Here is an 18,476-nt window from a genome sequence, read left to right on the forward strand (position 1 = left end):
ACTGAAAAGTAAGCAGTAAAACAATTACAATTATTAACCCTGTGAGGTCTAACACATCATCGGTGATCTGAACTCTAGGCTATAACAATATGTTTTTGTTTCTCACTGACATTGAGAAACAGAGGATAACAAAATAATCAGACTAACTTTACTTGTTAAATTCCTTTTTTCTGCAAAGTGTTACGACTCAGAGCTAGGGTTAGGGTTTCAACAGATTTATGTACTTCAGCTAAATTCAAGTACATATTTTGTGTTCAAAAGTTTAGAAAAATAGAAATATCTGGCCCAAGAGACAATATTCCCCCAACATTAAGACATCATAATTAGCATTTTAGTGGTTGTAGACTGTCAAGATGAAAATGTATAGTTTTAGTAATTAAAGGCTCCATCTATTGAAAACACATCTGGCATTAAAATGTGACAAGTCTAAAACAGAGACCACAAATTATGATGCAGAAGTTTGCAATAATGTTTTGGAGCTGTTATTACGGACTATTGTTAAAAATGACAATGACTTAATTTTGTATTTTTTTTTTAGTTAACAACAGGAAATACAGCAGAAAAATTAAATTTTTCCCCTTTTGTTATTGTTTAACAACCTAATAATAATTTGTGTTTGATTGACAAATAGATGCCTGAATTACATTAAGTTAATTACTTTGTTAATAATAAAACTATTTAAGCCAAATATCTATTTTAAAAAAATGCCATAAAAATACAAAATTTTACATTTGCCTAAATATATTTTTTTAAAGTATGCTAATACTGTGGCAGTTTAAGCGCTCAGGCTGCAGTAATTAGACGTTAGAGCTTCGTTTCGCCAGGTGGCGCCATGTTGTTGGCGCTTCAGGAGACAAGTGAGCGGGAGAGACCGACTGACAGGAGCTAAAACGACATGTTTTCGGTACTTTTATGGGGGGAAAAACCAATAAGGTGGTAAAAAAAGAAAAAAAGAAATTAGTGGTAAATGTTGAAACTGGTCCTGGGCAGCCAACGTGAACGATACTGCTAGCTGCAAGCTAACCTTAGCTTCTGCTCACAAAGTTGCCCAAAAAGAAAAAAAGCATAAACTTCAAATTTCGCTCAAGAAGGCTGACAAAGAATCTGGTGCTGTTTTGAAAAGGAGTTTTTCAAGGAGAAAGTAAGTTTTTTCTGGGAGCTTAAGTGGTCTTGAGAGGACCAAGTGATCATGTTTCAGAGGAACTACCGCAACCTGGCCGTGGTGACACATGTGGTGAATGATGGTAAGTCTGACTCCTATTATTCTCTCGGCTTCGTTTAGCCCGGGTTTACATTACCGTCTAATCGCTTACACCTGCTTATGCTTCGTGTTTTAAACAGACATTGTGAATGATATTGCCTTAACATTGAAAATTTACAAAATAAATAAGCATGCTACCGAGGAGGAAGGTGTAGCTATTGTTTACCTGGTCAGAGAATTAAATGGTGTGATGCTAACGGAAGCCTTCAGGCTAATATTTTAAATGCATATGTTTTTATATTAATTAAATATATATTCAGTTGCAGTTTGGTTACTAAGAGCCAGGATCGTCACGATTTGCGATAAAACACAGTTTGTACAGCTGACCCTATCCTAAAGTTTCTTTGAGCGAAATATTATCAAATTATACTCCTTTTTAAATCCTGATAGGCCATATTAAAGTGCACTGTTTCTACAAAAAAAAGCACCTCTGGACAATTCCAGAATAAAATATTAAGAGCTTATTATGACATTTTGTGATATTTCTGCTAGTATTAAACCGTGCTGGTTCACTGTCAGGGCTTATTGGGACATCATTATTGTTATTGCTTCCAGCTGCACCTTCCTGCATTGAAAGTGCTCCTGGTTTTATGCTTCAGTGGCACAAACAATAGAAGTGAGTCATTAATATAACCTGGGTTTTTTTTCTTACTTTTAAAAATCAGTCTTTTGTGCACATGTCACGGGAACTTTACAGTTATTTGGAGGATTACTGACAGCTGGTCAAAACAACATACTGAGATATGATTTGTGCAGCGCTGAAATTAGAATAAAAACTTCTGTAGGTTTAGGAAATGACACATCTAAATGAATCTTATGTGATTCTGTTTTTATCAAAGGTCTCAGTGTTACATGATGTTGAAATTATTATTTTCAAATTCAAACAATATAGTTTTTAGAAGTGTTGCTAAACGAGACAACCCCATTTTGTATACCCTTTGAAACCGCTGTAGTTTTTAAAAAAAATTCATTTGCATACTGGCGCAGCTTTGAAAAAACAACAGACCGGCCCGTTGGCTAACTTAAAAGACAGCTGTCTGTGTTTTATCCCTCATCTTTGTGGAAATACAGAAGTTGGTGAGCCTTTTAAAGAGGTTCGTGTGTGATTTAAGTGGTCGGATATCCTACATCAAGCTTCGCGCTATAGGTTTTGCGCATATATAAGCAAAAGTAAGTCGAAGCTAACGCTAGCAAAACCTGATTTGTACATTGTTTTTTGTTTTGTTTTTTTTTTTACTTGACCATAATCCCACCGTAGTTTGTTTCAACTGTCCGCTCCCTTTTCTTGCCCCGGAAGAGAACCCAGTTGTGTTTCCGGCTTTGTCTTTTCGTTTGGGCTCGGCAGGGGAAGCTAAGCTAAGCTGCTAATTACGAGCCGACAGTCACGTCGGGGTCGCCTTTGTTTCCGCTGGTCCACTCGGAATGTTGGAGTTTCTCCGACAGCCTTGGCTTTGAGTGCCGTGAAACAAAGAAAAGAAACCACCACTAGTAGCATTGTTGTTTTTTGTTTTACTCTGGGTTGTGGCTGTTATCCAACACTATTGGAGAAATATGGCGGACGGCGGGCATTACTACAACGGTAAGAAGCCACGTTCACTGCAGGTTTAAACTTACTGCACTTTTAACGACCTTTCCACAGATCTTGGAGACTTTATGGTGAGGAGAGAGGTCAGAAGAACCGATTTCATGGTTCACGGAGGTAAAAATATGTCGAAGGCATCTCGGAGGTGTCATTTTGTGACACATGTTTACCCAGTACCACGCCATGAATATTTGTATTATTTCGCTGGTAAAATGAGTCCAGAGAGTTACTGCAGAGATCAACAAGACCAGGGCTTGTCTTGGATATTTAAAGGACTTTTTAAAATGTGCATAATTTGCAAAAGTGTAGGCTTAATTAAAATCTGCTACAGAGTGCGTATTTAAAATTGTAAGCTTCCTTTAATGTTTACATTGCAATCTGTAACAGTCATTTGAGCTCTTTTCAGTCTTATCTAGTCCATGTACAGTAGCTGATTTAATTTAACTCATAACCTATGCCTTTTGGGGGGTTATTATTGCTTGTATTTTGTAGCTGAGATGTGATATTTAGGTTGTGAGCTAACTTACTTTCTCCGTTACAGAGCATGATGACAGAACCGCACCACAGTTTCGCAACCGTAAAGGCAGAGGCCCTCACAAGGGTCGGTATGACAGGTCTCGCAGAGACCGCCAGCGTGGAAACCACTCAGGAGGGTTTGGAGGTCCTGGACCACGGTCGAGGCTTGAAGATACTGATGGAGATGTAACTATGAGTGATGGCTGTCAGGACAGCAGCTCCCAGAACAGATTGTAAGTGTAATAAGTTACACTTTCATTGAATGCATTTGCTAGAGTTTGTCTGATAAACTTCTCACAGTAATACTTTAGTCTAAGTAAACAATTAATGGCTTTAAACTGAAAAGAACATTTGCACAATGTATCATTTTCTTGTAAGGTGAGTAACACATAAACAGCAAGGTCTTAGGTGTTTGATGTGGATTTCATGTGAAGCTGTAGGAAAGGTGTTGCATCTTGAATAGCCCGCACAGGATGAGAAAGTAGAGCACCAGACCATTTTCACTTCTGTTCCTTTGCTGACATGAATAATACCACAGGAAAAGTGAACAGGACTGAAACGGTAAAAGTGAACTGAGAAAAAATAAGTGATTTTGTTAGTCAGCTAAAAATTATAACATGAAATTATTAAAATATCAGCTCGTGTCCTGCATCCAGTGTGACTTTTTTTTTCTAGTTTCCACATCTTGAATGAAAAACTGGTTGATGAAGGAGAATATTCCAGGTAATAAAAAGGGAGGCCACTGTAAAGCAGTGTTTTAATAAGTTTGCCTGTCTGTGTCTCATGCTCTGCCAGTACATGCGTGTGACTATTTCACAAACACTGGGGTAGGGTAATTATTTCTTTATTTATTTTAAGTCTACTAGGGGTGGCTGTAGCTCAGGTGGCAGAGCAGGTCAGCCACTAATCAGAAGGTCAGTGGTTCGATCCCAGGCTGCATCCTGGCTGCATGTCAAATATCCTTGGGCAAGATACTAACCCCATGTTTGCCTACTGGTGGTGGTCAGAGGGCCCGGTGGCGCCTGTGTCCGGCAGCCTCGCCTCTGTCAGTGCGCCCCAGGGCAGCTGTGGCTACAATGTAGCTTGCCATTGCCAGTGTGTGAATGTGTGTGTGAATGGGTGAATGACTGAATGTAGTGTAAAGCGCTTTGGGGTCCTATGGACTAGAAAAGCGCTATACAAATGCAGGCCATTACCATTACTACAATAAGAACTGCGAGTGTGAAAGCTGTGTTGGGCCTTGACAAAAGGTTAAAGTAACACTGAATGTAAGGAAAAATACAGAGCATTTATCCGTGTAATTTTGAAACCTGACTCCTGTCGACCTGATGCAAAGTCCTGTAATGATTGTGGTTGGCACACTGGTGATTGCTTGTGCATATCATAACCACACTTGCTGCAGTCTACCCCTAAATGATGGAAATGGTTTTGAACTAGAATCAGAACACAAGTCAGAATGGCAAACAACGCAATTACAGAGGTTTTTATCAGGAATCTCCTTATTGCTATCTCGAGATATATGATTGATGAGTCACGTTGAGACCGACCTACTGGTACCTTTAGCCCTTCTGCTCTGCACACACCAGATTGCAAAAATCTAGATAGGCACAACAAACTGGTAGTTTATCAAAGCGCCTCACATGCCAGAATTGTGACTTAATCTTTGGCAGATGGCATGATTTGCAATGATGATAATAGATAAATAAACTGCTTGTACAAAGACAGAATACTGAGAAATAGAACTTAAAAATTGCGTTGATTCTTTTCCCTGTGTGGCCATATGCCTGAATATATACTGCCTTGTTGTGTTCTCCCTAGTAACCCATACGGAAGACCTTTTAGGAAATTAGATGGACGGTTTGACAGAGACAGGCGACAAGGCAAAGGTGGAGGCAGAGGTGGAGGGGGTGGTCCCTTCAGAGGAGGAGAACGAGGTGGCGGAGGAGGGAAAAACCAATCGGGCTGGTACAAAGTAACGGTGTGTATCATTACGGTCACCCCAGGAAGTCAAAGAAACCACTTTGTAATCTATAAAGAAATTATATTTTGTTTCTTGTATGTTTGGCAGATTCCACATGGAAGAAAATATGACAAGAAGTGGCTACTCCCAGCTCTCCAGAACATTTGTTCCGTTCCGTACCACCCTATACAGGTGCATTTAAGCACTTATAATTACTAGTTGTAAACAGATTTAATACCTTTTTATATATTTCTTGAAGTAGCAAATGTATGAGTAAGCTTTTTTAAGTTTCTGTATGTTGTGTTCTGATAAAATAAATGATGTAATTCTTTGTGCCTATACAATTATTCAGAAAATATCTGCAGTACCCATGTAGTAAAATTTGTAAGGTAAGTCTAAGGCGATTTTAATTGTATTATCTTTTTCTTTCTTGTCTTGCCCTCTTTATCCAGTACCACGTGGACCATAACAGGGTCCATTTCTATGTGGATGACTCCTCTGTTGCCAGTGCTTTACACAAGTGTTCACATAAGATCACAGACACTGATGGTTATAAGGTATGTTGGTGTAATAATATCGATAGGTTTTTGTGTCATGTGTACTGTTCACGCCTATTGTACTCTGCTGTGCTGTTGCCTTAAGGTCACAGATCATTGGTGTGCTGCTACTGAGTGTTTATCCACCTACTTGAATGTGAAAACAAGATAATGAATAACCATTAATCAAACAATCTTAATCTTAAGTTATTGATTTGTCATTTTCCATCTGTGTTTCTCCAAGGTCGAAGTGCACGTCAACAAAAGTGCTCCACCGTCATTCCTCCTCTCTGACCTGAAGCCTGAACACCTGGAGCACCTGAAGGTAGGAAGCACCTGAGTGGGGGCAGTGATTGTGGCTAAAAGCCTCATAAGTAATGTTCAAAATGTCTTTGAGTTTCTCTAATCATTGTGAGAGTCTGTTGCTCAAACTAATGGTGTTCTAGTACTAAGTACACTGTTAAAGTGTCGTTCTTACATATATTAACTGTTTATTAGTGATGTTAATAGCACGTTCGTTTAAATGCAGTTTACCAGTTTAGGTCACAGAATTATAGAACCTCAAAGCAAAGCATTTTCATTTTAGTGATGCACATGTCATGAGTGAAAGTGAAAGTTTGTCGTGTCTCTAAGAAGTTGGAGACAGGCGGCCTTTAGCCTGCATTTTTAACCGATCATCTCAACCTGACTCCCTGTCAAAAAATGCCAAGTATGCGCTTGTCTTGTTTGTAGAGACATTTTTAGAATGAAATTGCAGAAAACAAAGTTGACTAAATACACATTTCACCCGTTACTGCTAAATGTAGTAAGGCAGTATGATTTAAAATGACGACATCTCAGTTTCACAACCATAAAGGCAAAGCGCCCCAAACTAACCAAGCACAATGTTCAGGACTTTGTTATGATGAACTTAACATCAACAATAAAATGACTCACTGATGAGTGTACAGCTATCCACTCAACACAACAAAAAGGAAGAAAGCACCACCTTCTGGTGTTTTTGGGAAATACATGTTAAATTCTCAAGCAAGCAGACCACTGACCTACCAATAGCTGCTATATTCTAGCCAAACCCTACTTATAATAACTGTAAATGTGTATTGTCCCAGTCAGGTGTTTTCAGAGTAAAGCTGCAACTATGGGGAGTGATTAGGAGCGTTAGTAGAACCTTAATAAAATATTTATAAATTTTTGAAATTTTTATATGACTGTACCATAAGTTTATTTGTGTTGTTATATTTGGACGCATTGAGCAAACGGGTAAAGTGGTGGCTGCTTCGCTGCATTCATTTTATTAAATTGGTAAACTCTTTTTGCATTTGATTCAACAGAAGTGATCTGACCTGAGTGGTGGAGAGAGTTCAGAGGAGAATTATTTTGCCATTGTGACCATTTGTGGTGTTTTGGAGGCTAATGTGTTGATTCTTGTTTTTATCTGACAGCAATGCATGGCAAAACGTTTCGATGCCTCCCAGCAAGCACTCGACTTGAACAACATTCGAACAGACCCAGGTGATTATACGCATCTTTTAAAAAATTTTTTTACATACATTTGCTACCAGGATCACACGGTTCATACTTATAAGTAAGTTTCTGACCAGCCTTACAGAAATGATGATTATTATTGTTATTACAATACTTGCATCTCTGCAAAATGGCGATTGAATGCCTGTTCTAAATGGCTTCCTGTGATGTTTTACACCAAGAGTCAAATCAATCCTCCTGTGAAACTGTACCTTGCAGAACTTTATTTACTGCCATGTAAAACAACACTTTAACATGTTTTATTGCTAATTTTATCTTGCATGACAGACCTGGTGTCCCAAAACATTGAAGTGATCCTGAACAGGAAGACTAACATGGAAGCTGTCATCAAGATCATTGAAGAAAACATTCCTGAGGTAACATTAGTGCAGTGACAGAAGCACAGGCACTTCTATAATCTACTGTAGCTGCTATAAAGTAATGGAACACATTTAAGTGTGCTCATTATCATTTTGTGTCTCATTTTGCCAGCTGACGTCCTTAAACCTGAGTAACAACCGTATTCACAAACTGGATGAACTGGCTGAATTGGTTACCAAGGTGCCCAATTTGAAAACTCTCAATCTTTCCCAAAATGAGGTGAGACTGACTACTCAGTTTGTAGAAGTATAAACAGACATGACCTAGTGGTCCTTTGCACGTTGCGTGTGTATGTTTGTGCAATTTAAAAAATAAAATAAAAAAAAATCCTGATTCTGTGTGGTTCTCCAGCTAAAGTCTGATCGGGAGCTGGACAAGGTGAAAGGCCTGAAGCTGGTGGAGCTGTGGCTAACTCGAAACCCTCTGTGTGACGTCTTCAAGGACCAGGCCTCATACATTAGGTCAGTCAGCGATTCACGAGATTGAAAAAGTAATTCTTACAGAAATAATTCAGTGACTGTGTGTGGCTGTCTGAGTATGATGCAGGATGCTACAAAACAAGATCAGTTACCTGTGTTTATGTTTAAGATGGCTGTAAAGTAACAAACCATTTTGCTCAGGAGTTGAGGATGAACGCTTGGACCAAGCAGAGCCAACTCATAAAAACTTTAACGACTTGTGTTTTCTGTGAGTGAAACACTGTAACTCGCAGATATTATCTTTTTTTTTTTTTTTTTAAGTTGAAGGAGACGTACCAGTTGACTTAAATACACCATAAGCTTTCTGATCTTGTCACTGTGTTGAGGAATATTAAAAACGCCCTAAATGGAAATGATAACTGATTAATATTTGTCATTTATGTACAGATTTACTTGCATACAGACTTTTAAATATCCATGCAGTTGTGCCTATACCTATACACTTGTAGTGACATACACAAGTATTCAGCTATGTGCTGTGCGTTAAATAATCAAGGATCTGTGGGTATTTAAATGTTTTGGGGTTTTTTTGTTGTTGTCATTGCTTTTTTGGGGGGGGGGCGGGGTTTGAACGTGTTTTTCCCACTCAATGATTAACGTTTCTTTTTCGCACTGCAAACTAATCATTTCTTACTTTCAAAAGTTGCTGAGAGGACATCTGACCACAGTAAATTTGCACAGTGTTAAAATTTATTTTCCTTTCAGCTTGCTTAAACCCTCTGCAGTGTGAACAGCACTACTTCTTCTTTCTGACGGTTGTTCAGCTTCTCTGTGGCACTTCCTTTCAAGCTTTGGTCTCATCTTTGTGTGTTGTCACTCTAGGCGGCGCTCTGCCTAGTATTCCCCTGCTGACATTGTGGTTACTTATCCCATAAGCTGCTGTAAAAATACTGTCACACTGCAGATGATAAGAAGCATGCTAATTTAAAAAACAAAACAAAAACTGCAACAAAAAGCAAAAAAAAGTGAGCATTTCACATCTGATTTATTTCAAAAACAGGGATCCATAATGAGATTTTGAGCAGTACTGTAAAAGTGTAGACTCTCTGTTGGAGAGTGGGCAAGCCATTTTCATCTCGACAAATTTTGGATGAAACAAAGAAAATTTCCACAGCCAGTGTGTCCCCTCCCCTCATAGCACCCCTGCCCACTTGGCCCCCGTATCAGGCGAGTATGGAAGGCTGGATAGCCCATGACGGGTAAGATCCCACCTCGAAACCCTGGGACAACCTAAGGCAGGCACAGTCACGATTACTCGGCCTCAGTCCCTGTGAGCTCAGACTCACTGATGAGATGAAGTGAAGAAGACGGGACTTCAAGGGTAAAGCCGCTGGGATGAGGCGGAGGGGGAAATGTCATTATCAATGACCAGTGATGAGCCAAAGAGAGAAAACACTCCCACTAAGTCTGATCTCTTTTGCCTAAAATGGGCCTCTGATTGTCTGTGAATGAAGTGGAGAGTTTGGCAAATATCCCTGACAAAACGTCTGAAGAAAATATGTTCTGAACTGGAAATCAGTTCAGAAAAACCCCCAACATGAAAACACTTCCTCTTCCAGTTTCTGATGGCTGTGACCAGTACGAAAAAGCTCAATTATTATTAGATGATTATCACTCTACGTCATGATTACGCCTCTTTAACCAGAGGTTTGGTCCCAAATTTTACTTGAAAAAAAAAAAAAAAGCTTAGAGAAAGTTTATTTACTCTTCAGAGTGAGAAAGTTAGCTGGTAAATTTCGTACTTTAGCAGCAGGGGATGGGTACAGAATGAGCGGCGGGACTGCTAGGCTAAGCTCTCTTAGAGACCTGCTGTCGTTGCCGTTCGGCTCTCTTCTCAGGTCTGCTTTAATTGCTGATAATCGTGGGCACAGACGCTGATGAAAATCACCCAAATGATGAATAGTGACTGTCTTCTGAATGTTAGGCTACTTGTGCTAGTATGTCACTGAACTGTACTTCACCTGTTTTGTTTTCTTGGTGACGTAGACTCATCTGTTCCCCAACATCTTGGCCAGAGATTTTGTAACCACCTCTCTCCCAGCAATGCATAATCTCTTTATTTTAATACTTCAGAATGAATGTGTTTGCTGGATCCTGGTGTGGTCTCGTAAATCATGGGACTTTGCATGTTAGTATGTGTGCGCTCCTAGAAAAGTGTGCTTGTGTTGCTGCTCCATGTCAGATCTGTGTATGTCACCAAAATGGGGGAGAGGGTGAGTATACCAGCTGGTAAGTACACTTCAGTGCGGGAAACTTCAAAAGAGCACAGCAAAAAATATGAGAAGGACGAAAACGCTAAGTTGATTTGTGGATTTCCTTGTACACACAGAAGATTAAATCCTTTGTGACACTGGTTGTAATGAAACATTTTAATTTCATCCTCAAAGTGTAGTGTCCTAAAAATTCAACTGAAAGGCACAAAATGACATTAAGTGGATCAGCAGGTGTGACTGTCAGTTATACCCACAGTAATGAACATTATTTGTGTGTGTATGGGTATGGATTGTGACGATAACGTTCCTGCTCTTGGTTTTTGTTCCCATACCAGTGCTGTGCGCCAGAGGTTTCCCCGGCTTCTCAGACTGGTAGGTTCCCACATTTATATCTCAAAATTCACTATCTTTGAAGTCATTCTCCTTTATTTAGTTGTTCTTTTACCTAAAGATGCTATAAAATCCTTTTGAATATTCCAATAAATGTCATGTTCTGAAGAATCTGTTGGTGTTCTTGATTTCTATTGTTTTTGGCCAAAATGGGAAAAATGATCAGAGTAGTTTTGTTTCATGTGTTCCCTGGGAAACCCTAAAATGGTCATTATCTTTCATATGATACGCACATCTCCATATTTTAGTTTTTGTATTGCTTTATTGATGTTAAACCAAACTTTTACGATAATTTTGTGTGTTTCACTTCAGGATGGTCATGACCTCCCTCCACCGATTGGATTTGATGTGGAAACGCCCACCACTATTCCCCCCTGCAAGGTTAGCTGAATGTATAGTTTTACTCACTGATATTCAGCATTGTGTCTATATTACTGTTAACTGAATTAGTTTAATCTGCGTTGTACAAATGTTTTCCTGTGTGACTTTCCAGGGCAGCTGTTTTGGCTCCGATGAGATCAAGGCGCACATCCTTCGGTTCTTGCAACAGTAAGTTTCTCCTTTTCCTTTTTTAGTAATGAGGAAAACCCTGAAATTTTTTTAGAGTTGGTGCACTGATAATGTGCCCACTGAACAATTAATGTTTTTATTTGTTAATTTTAATTAGCTTTTAAGGAAATAATTTTTTGGGGAAAAGGACAAACACAGAAACTAACTTCATGGCTTGTGACTGTGTTGCAGGTACTACAGTATCTATGATTCGGGGGATAGACAGCCGCTCCTGGATGCCTATCATGATGGAGCATCATTATCAATCACAACACCTTACTCCACCCAGAACCCCTCCAGGTGAGGACACAAGCACATTTGTAGATAACTTACTACTCTGATTAATATATTTTGGGTGTTTTCATCAACAAAGCAGAATTAAGCTTTTCATTGACAAGATGTTTGCATGGGTTGCTCTTTCTGTGTCCTCCCCTAACATTGAGTCTGTTTGTCCCTCTGCTGTTTAGGAGCAGTCTGGGAGAGTATTACAAAGACAGTCGAAACCTGAAGAGAGTCAAAGACTCCAGTGAGTATCTTTCACTGTCTAAATTGAGGTTGTCGGGATTTGAGACGTCTCCTCATGTTTTCCCTCTCGAAATTTTGACTTCTTTAGCGATACGCTTTCGACTGCTGAAGCATACACGACTGAACGTGGTGGCTTTCCTCAACGAGCTACCAAAGACTCAGCACGACATCGCCTCCTTTACGATTGATGTGAACACCTACACGGTGGGTTTTCATTCTGTCATCCACCTTGACGTTTTCCTCTGAAGCAATTTATTGTTCTAATTCTCTCAAAACATGTTTTCCGTTTACAGAATACACTACTGTCATTCACAGTGAGTGGAGTCTTTAAAGAAGGTGAGCTGTTTTAGTCAGAGTTTTAGAATTGGTCCTGAACAAAGGGGCATACCTGTTGATTTCTTTACTAATTTGTCTGTCTGTTGTCTGTTTCAGTTGTTGTTGATGGGAAATCGCGAGAATCCACAATGGCCTTCTCTCGAGTTTTCATCACAGTCCCAGCAGGAAATTCTGGGTGAGTTTTACTGAGCTCCCGGCGGTTTATATGATCTTCCTGTGGTGCATAACGAAGTGTTTGTTTATTGTTATGCTTCAGTCTGCGTCTTGAGACCAGTCTGCAACAACTTGGCACCCACCAATCACTAGAGAAAAATGTGTATTTCATGAAATTGGTAACACACTGTGTTAGAGTCAGAGAGTCATAACGGTCAAGTTAAATATATCAAACATATTACATGCGTGCGTCTCCTGCTAGAGCCTGACAGCAGACTGTATTGCAGATGAACCTAATCAGAAATTGTACCAACAAACAAAAAGGACGTTTAGCTTCTCCTGTGTATAACAGAAACATCCAGATATCCTTATGTTTTCTGTGTGTGGTTCTTTTGTGACAGGTTGTGCATTGTCAACGACCAGCTTTTCATTCGAATGGCCACAACAGAGGAGATCCGCCGAGCCTTCGTGGCTCCTGCCCCGACTCCATCTTCCAGCCCTGTCCCCACCCTCACTGCACAGCAGCAAGAGATGCTCACAGCTTTCTCACAGAAGTCTGGCATGAACCTGGAGTGGTCACAGAAGTACGTTTTGTTTCCTGCACATATCTTTTTGTGGTCTTGTGTATGATTGTGTATTTAAACATCTAAACATACATCTTTAACAGGTGTCTACAAGACAATGAATGGGACTTCAGCAGAGCAGCGCAGATCTTTACTCAGTTGAAGGTAACTTAAATTGTATAATAATAATGATAATTGTTCTGTCTATAAATCAACATAGAAACACTATTGTGAGGCCATGGCTTTGAAATATCTCCTTTTGTTTTCTCTTTCCAGGCTGAAGGAAAGATTCCTGACGTAGCTTTCATAAAATAAAGAGTGGAATCAAATATCTGTGAAATAAACTAAAGCGCAGTTACTTTTATTTATGGCTTTTGTTCTTTTATTCGCTCACTTTTGTTTAATTATGAATGAAGTAGATCAAGTCTACTTGTGTTAACTGTTTTAACAGCCAAATGTCATTCTGCTACTGTTTTTGGTTATTGTAACCTTAGTTTTTGGTCATTTGTATAGATATCACTACACAGTTTTTATAGGAATAAAGACATATGGCCATTGGTCCATTGTATTCATGTGCTCATCTTGATTTTGTTTGTTTATGTTTAACAATAAAATATATTTTGTCACAACTGATAAATTTTCTTCAAGGTTACATTAGAAAAGAGTGGAAAAGTGAGGGGGAAATGCCCAATAATTTGACTACATTTCAGTTTACAGCAAAAATGTCAAAATATTTTAAATAACTGAGAAACGGTGACTTATTGAAAGATGTAAAATTGTTAAGTTTCATTGGGGTAAAAAAATAGATCAATGGTGCTGCTCATGGATGACTTCTTTTATCAGAAAGTTTTATCCAAGCAAATATAAATGTGTGGGAAAAGTTGACATAAAAAATATAGTATGGAACTTTTTACAGTGCTGCTTTAGTTCCTACATCTTTATGGCTGTCCAGATTGAAGTTTGGGCTAATTTAAATTAATTATTTTTCTTGTATATCAGAGACAGCTCGGGTTGAGCAGTTTGGAGACAGAGTAGTCTGATGTGGGAGCATGTGAAATGGAGGGAGAGCAGATGGTTTAGACAAAGTGTTATTGAAGGGAGCAGCTGAGGGAAGCTGGCCTTAAGTTTGTATTTGCTTTAGGGTGGTAGATTTAATATATGCTGTACATTTGCCTTACCTATGATACTAAGACTTGTGATGTTTATTATATTAAATATAGTTAAGATAAAACCACAAAGTTTTATAAAATAAGTTTGGAGTTACAGAACTCTTGTTAGATACAACCAGTTTAATTAACCAAAACAAATTTTAAGGTTAAAGAACAAGTGAAAACGATCTGCAAGAAAAATAAATGGAGACAATCGGGGAGAACGCACAAATGATCTTTTTTTCAATTTTATTATTTTTTACATACAAAGGTACACACTGAAGCGGAATTTAAAAATCACATTTTATAAAAGGATAAGATTTGTGATTTCTGATCGTCCATATCGCCTTGCCTTCCATACAGTTATATGTAAATGTTCAAAACTCTGGAAGAAAAAATATAAAATCAGTGTTTTACAATAAAAACGCTGACCTTCTAAAAATGGCGCCTGGATAGATACGTTCCTTTTCCGGTTTTTGTCTACGTCAGTGTGACGAGTTACGCACGGACGTTCCATCAGTTGGCGAATGATAACAATAAACAACCCCGAAACAAGGGATACGCGAAGAGGACTTATCGCTGCGATTCGACACAAAGCTGGCGAAAATATGAGTTGAGACGGATACCGTCAGCTGGAGTAAAGTCTCGAAAAGTATCGTGGGAGCTTCTTGGGTCCTGACACAAAGGATTTTGTAGTTTTTGTGTAGGGAGAACTAGAGTTACGGTATACCCCTTCCTTAGCCCCTTGTAGCTAGCTGTGGCTCATTCCTTGTTTTTGCACACTTTGTTTTAGTCTGTTATGCAGTTTCCAGGGGACTGTACTCGCACTCGTTCTCCTCCACCACCTCTTCGCTCCCTCTCCCCGCTCTCTCTGGCCCTATGTCTCGCTGGTTTTTCCCCTGGTCGGGCTCAATCAAGAAGCGGGCCTGTCGGTACCTTTTACAGCACTACCTCGGTCACTTTTTGCAGGAGCGATTGAGCCTCGATCAGCTGGGCTTGGACTTGTACAACGGCAGCGGTGTCATCAAGGATATCAACCTCGATGTTTGGGTGAGTTTTTAACCGTGAGGAGAAGGTGATCTTGGCACGCGAGCAGCAGCCATCAAGTGTTTTTGTCGGACTCGTGCTCCCTCGACTATTTCGCAACTGCGCTTGAATTCGACAACAATCTCCAGCGTCGGGCTCCCAGCCTAGGTCACATTTCTTCGAGGAAATCCACTCTCAGGAAACGCACCACTAGCTCACGAGTTTAGGTTTACCTCTGTCTGCATTCAGCATAAATATATATGCCCATGGTACACTAACTATGCACTTCCTCAGCTTTATATGACACCCAGAGTGATGAGGCAAATGTGAAACCGCATATTTCAATTTTTTCTTTTACTTTTACTTCTTAGCAGCTGCTTACTAACTGCCTCCTCTTTACAACAGGCGGTCAATGAGCTTTTGGAGTCCCTGGGGGCCCCTCTGGAGATAGTAGATGGCTTTGTGAGCAGCATAACGGTGACCATCCCTTGGCAGGCTCTCTTGACTGATCACTGCACCTTAGAGGTTTCTGGTCTTCAGATAACATGCCGACCCAAGTACCGGACCAGTAAGTTCGCTTAAAGTATATGTTCTTTTCATTGAGACACCGAACACGCCTCAGCCAGCAACTCATGTTCTTATCATTTCTTAACGTGCAAACCCAGTTTGACAAAATCAGTATAATTATTAAGATTGCATCATTTATCTTCAAGGACACTGCAGAAGATGTAAACAGGATAAGAAAACATTCATTTGGTACTATTTATGTGAACAAGGACTGCAATAATTCTGCCATATACTTTCATATGTTTGAGTCTGACAGATATTAAACTAATGATGCTAATTTGTGAATCCTTTCAGGTCCACATCTAGCTCAGGCTAAATCTTGTCTCATATGTGTAACTTAGACATCATCTCACTAAAAAAAAGGAAATTAAAAGAATGGTAAATAGCCAATGCTGAAATAGCTAAAGTACAGAAATCACTCAGTGCTCCCTCTTTTGCCATCAGGTGGGGGCTGGGACTCGCAAGGTTGGTCGTCCAGCATGACCTCCAGCATGCAGCTGGCTCAGGAGTGCCTAAAGGACCCCCCTGAGGCTTCAGAGGAGCCCCCTGCCCCACTGGAGGGGCTTGAGATGTTTGCACAGACTATTGAGACGGGTGAGTGAAAGCAGTTTGTCTGCATGCAGATTGTCACTTGTCTAAATGTGATAGTTGGCGTGCAGACAAAAGAACTTCCACAGCAACGGAGGAAAAGTCAAGCGTTCTCAAGAACTCCCACAAACCATCACAGTTATGATCACTTTGGAGTACAGTACTTTCCATCCATTCCCCAGGAAACCTCTTCCCCCAAGAAACCAAAGTGATAAAAATGTACAAATAAAAATATAAAGTCATAAAATTAGATTTACTTTATTGACCTAATTTAACTGCTCTTTTTTGCTTTGAGTGTTTCATGTGTTACATGTATTTAAAGTCACACTCGTTTCTCTCATCACCCTTATCTCCCCTGTTGTCACTGTGTGTGTGAGAGGGGCATCAAACAAAACCGAGTGCAGTAAGGTGGGGATTAGTCTTTGTTGCAGACACAGACAGGTGCAGACACCACTGACCAGTGCTTATTCCTGTAATAGTCCTCTGAAGGGCGCATGCGTAGTTGGGTCGAGTCCATAAAAAAGGCAGGCATGCGGATTTTTTGCATGAAGCGTCTCGCTCATTGTCTGTTGATACACTTAACGCAACCCAGACACAAGTTGACCCTAGCACACTTGCAGATGAAGAAACAGTGACACATATCACCCGAGGCCAGACGGGGAGAAATTAAGGTAGGTTGACTGCAACTTACAATAAGCTGTACTTCATGTGTACCAGATACTGTGTGTATCAGATGGTTCAGTGACCAACATAAACACACAGAGGGATGAACTTTAACGCTCACTTTGTTTCAAAACACATAACACTTATTGATACTCTCATATTTTATTTTGCATGGAAAAGAACCATAAAACTAGCCAAAGTTCTTGTTGTTGTTTTGTATTGTTTTCTGTAAGAAAGAGGGAAATCATCATTGCTGGCCTCATGGTGGTGTTGACATGTCTCAGCTTTGACATTTCAACGAATTATAGTTTAAACTATGTATTTTTAACCATTTATGATCTATCTCCCCGATTATCCCTCCACCTCATTCCAAATAGAAAGCCATCTCTGTGACAGCCTTCTTCTGTATATTATCATTACTCAGTTACTCCTGGCTGTTACCCATCATCCCACGGTTCATTTCCTACTTTGGGGGTTGAAAGGGGCTTTTGTTCATCTTTACCAAACCTCCTGATGTTACCTAAATCAGAGGCTCCTCAGCGATGTAGATGTTTCTTTGGAAAAAGAAAAGAAAAAGAAAACAGGATTCTGGAGGTTTACATAAATATAATATAGGGCATGCTACAGGTCAACAGTTTCACTGCACACTTGTTCTATCTATTCTGGGCGGCCCATCCCTGCTAAGTGACGTCCTCTGGCTTCCTGCAGACTGGACTCAGGAGATTATATTATTGTGAGAGATGGGGAATCTGTTCATTTGCATCCAGCATGCTTATAGGTTTGTGTAACTAATGAGAAAAAAAAAATATTGGGTAAATTTGAAATGGAACAGATTTAAAAACCTGTGATCTGCTCACAGTTGGCCACCTTAATTTACAATTTCTCCACATTGGTGCGGTTCTTTTTTATGTTTATTTAGTTGTTTGTTCATGTAGTTACCCTTTACTCCATTACTGATAAGTATTCTTTTGGCCTATAGTACTGTCCAAAAGGCCAGTGAGCCACGCCTCATTTTTTATTCTGTGAGGAAAGTGAGATGCTAGTTGCTACTATTTATTGAAACACGTCCAAACATATGTGAAAATAAAGTATATAAGGAAAATACATTAATAATTAGTTTGAAAGTTAATATTAGGTTTGAACACCTTCTTCATCACACCCTGAACTCTCTCAGGCAAGCTTTCTGATAATTTCTTTAAGTAATCTTCAGGAATAGTTGTCTAGGGTTCTTAAAGGACATTCAAAGTGATTCTTTGGCTGGCTTTTTGCTCTGTTCTCTCTTAAGACGACCCCACACTGCTTCAATAATGTTGAGGTCGATGCTCTAGGGCAGGGGTCTCGAACTCCAGGCCTCAAGGATACCGTCAGCTATCTAAAACCTGTCCTGCAGGTTTTAGATAGCACCCTGGGTCAACACACCTGAATCAAATTATTAGTTCATTTCCAGGCCTCTGGAGAACTTCAAGACATGTTGAGGAGGTCATTTAGCCATTTAAATCAGCTGTGTTGGATCAAG

At 39.7% G+C, this 18,476-nt stretch overlaps 2 protein-coding genes across 5 annotated transcripts in view; both read left to right on the forward strand.

Moving 5' to 3' along the window:
* The first annotated feature begins 1,052 nt into the window (after positions 1 to 1,052).
* Positions 1,053 to 13,605, forward strand: nxf1a (nuclear RNA export factor 1a). Of its 4 annotated transcripts, none has more exons than XM_026143659.2 (22): positions 1,053 to 1,244; positions 2,901 to 2,960; positions 3,385 to 3,592; positions 5,178 to 5,337; positions 5,428 to 5,511; positions 5,772 to 5,876; positions 6,100 to 6,180; positions 7,298 to 7,367; positions 7,668 to 7,756; positions 7,872 to 7,979; positions 8,112 to 8,221; positions 10,788 to 10,824; positions 11,155 to 11,223; positions 11,336 to 11,391; positions 11,584 to 11,691; positions 11,859 to 11,917; positions 12,005 to 12,120; positions 12,210 to 12,252; positions 12,349 to 12,427; positions 12,807 to 12,989; positions 13,073 to 13,133; positions 13,245 to 13,605. In XM_026143659.2, exons 1-22 carry the CDS (start codon positions 1,190 to 1,192, stop codon positions 13,281 to 13,283), a joined length of 1,980 nt encoding a protein of 659 aa, XP_025999444.1. In that variant the 5' UTR covers positions 1,053 to 1,189; the 3' UTR covers positions 13,284 to 13,605. The 4 variants fall into 4 exon arrangements, with proteins under 4 accessions (XP_025999444.1, XP_025999450.1, XP_080163960.1 ...); XM_080307834.1 differs by lacking the exon at positions 1,053 to 1,244 and adding an exon at positions 1,802 to 1,877; XM_026143665.2 differs by lacking the exon at positions 2,901 to 2,960.
* A 1,006-nt stretch (positions 13,606 to 14,611) lies between these two features.
* atg2a (autophagy related 2A) overlaps positions 14,612 to 18,476 on the forward strand; it is a 43,328-nt gene continuing 39,463 nt past the window's right edge. Inside the window, exons 1-3 of the mRNA XM_026143725.2 lie at positions 14,612 to 15,166; positions 15,548 to 15,710; positions 16,154 to 16,303. Coding sequence (XP_025999510.2) covers positions 14,996 to 15,166; positions 15,548 to 15,710; positions 16,154 to 16,303 — 484 coding nt within the window. The 5' untranslated portion in view covers positions 14,612 to 14,995. The remainder of the gene's footprint in view (positions 15,167 to 15,547; positions 15,711 to 16,153; positions 16,304 to 18,476) is intronic.

This window comes from Astatotilapia calliptera, chromosome 2 (assembly GCF_964374335.1).
Source record: "Astatotilapia calliptera chromosome 2, fAstCal68.1, whole genome shotgun sequence".
Lineage (NCBI taxonomy): Eukaryota > Metazoa > Chordata > Actinopteri > Cichliformes > Cichlidae > Astatotilapia > Astatotilapia calliptera.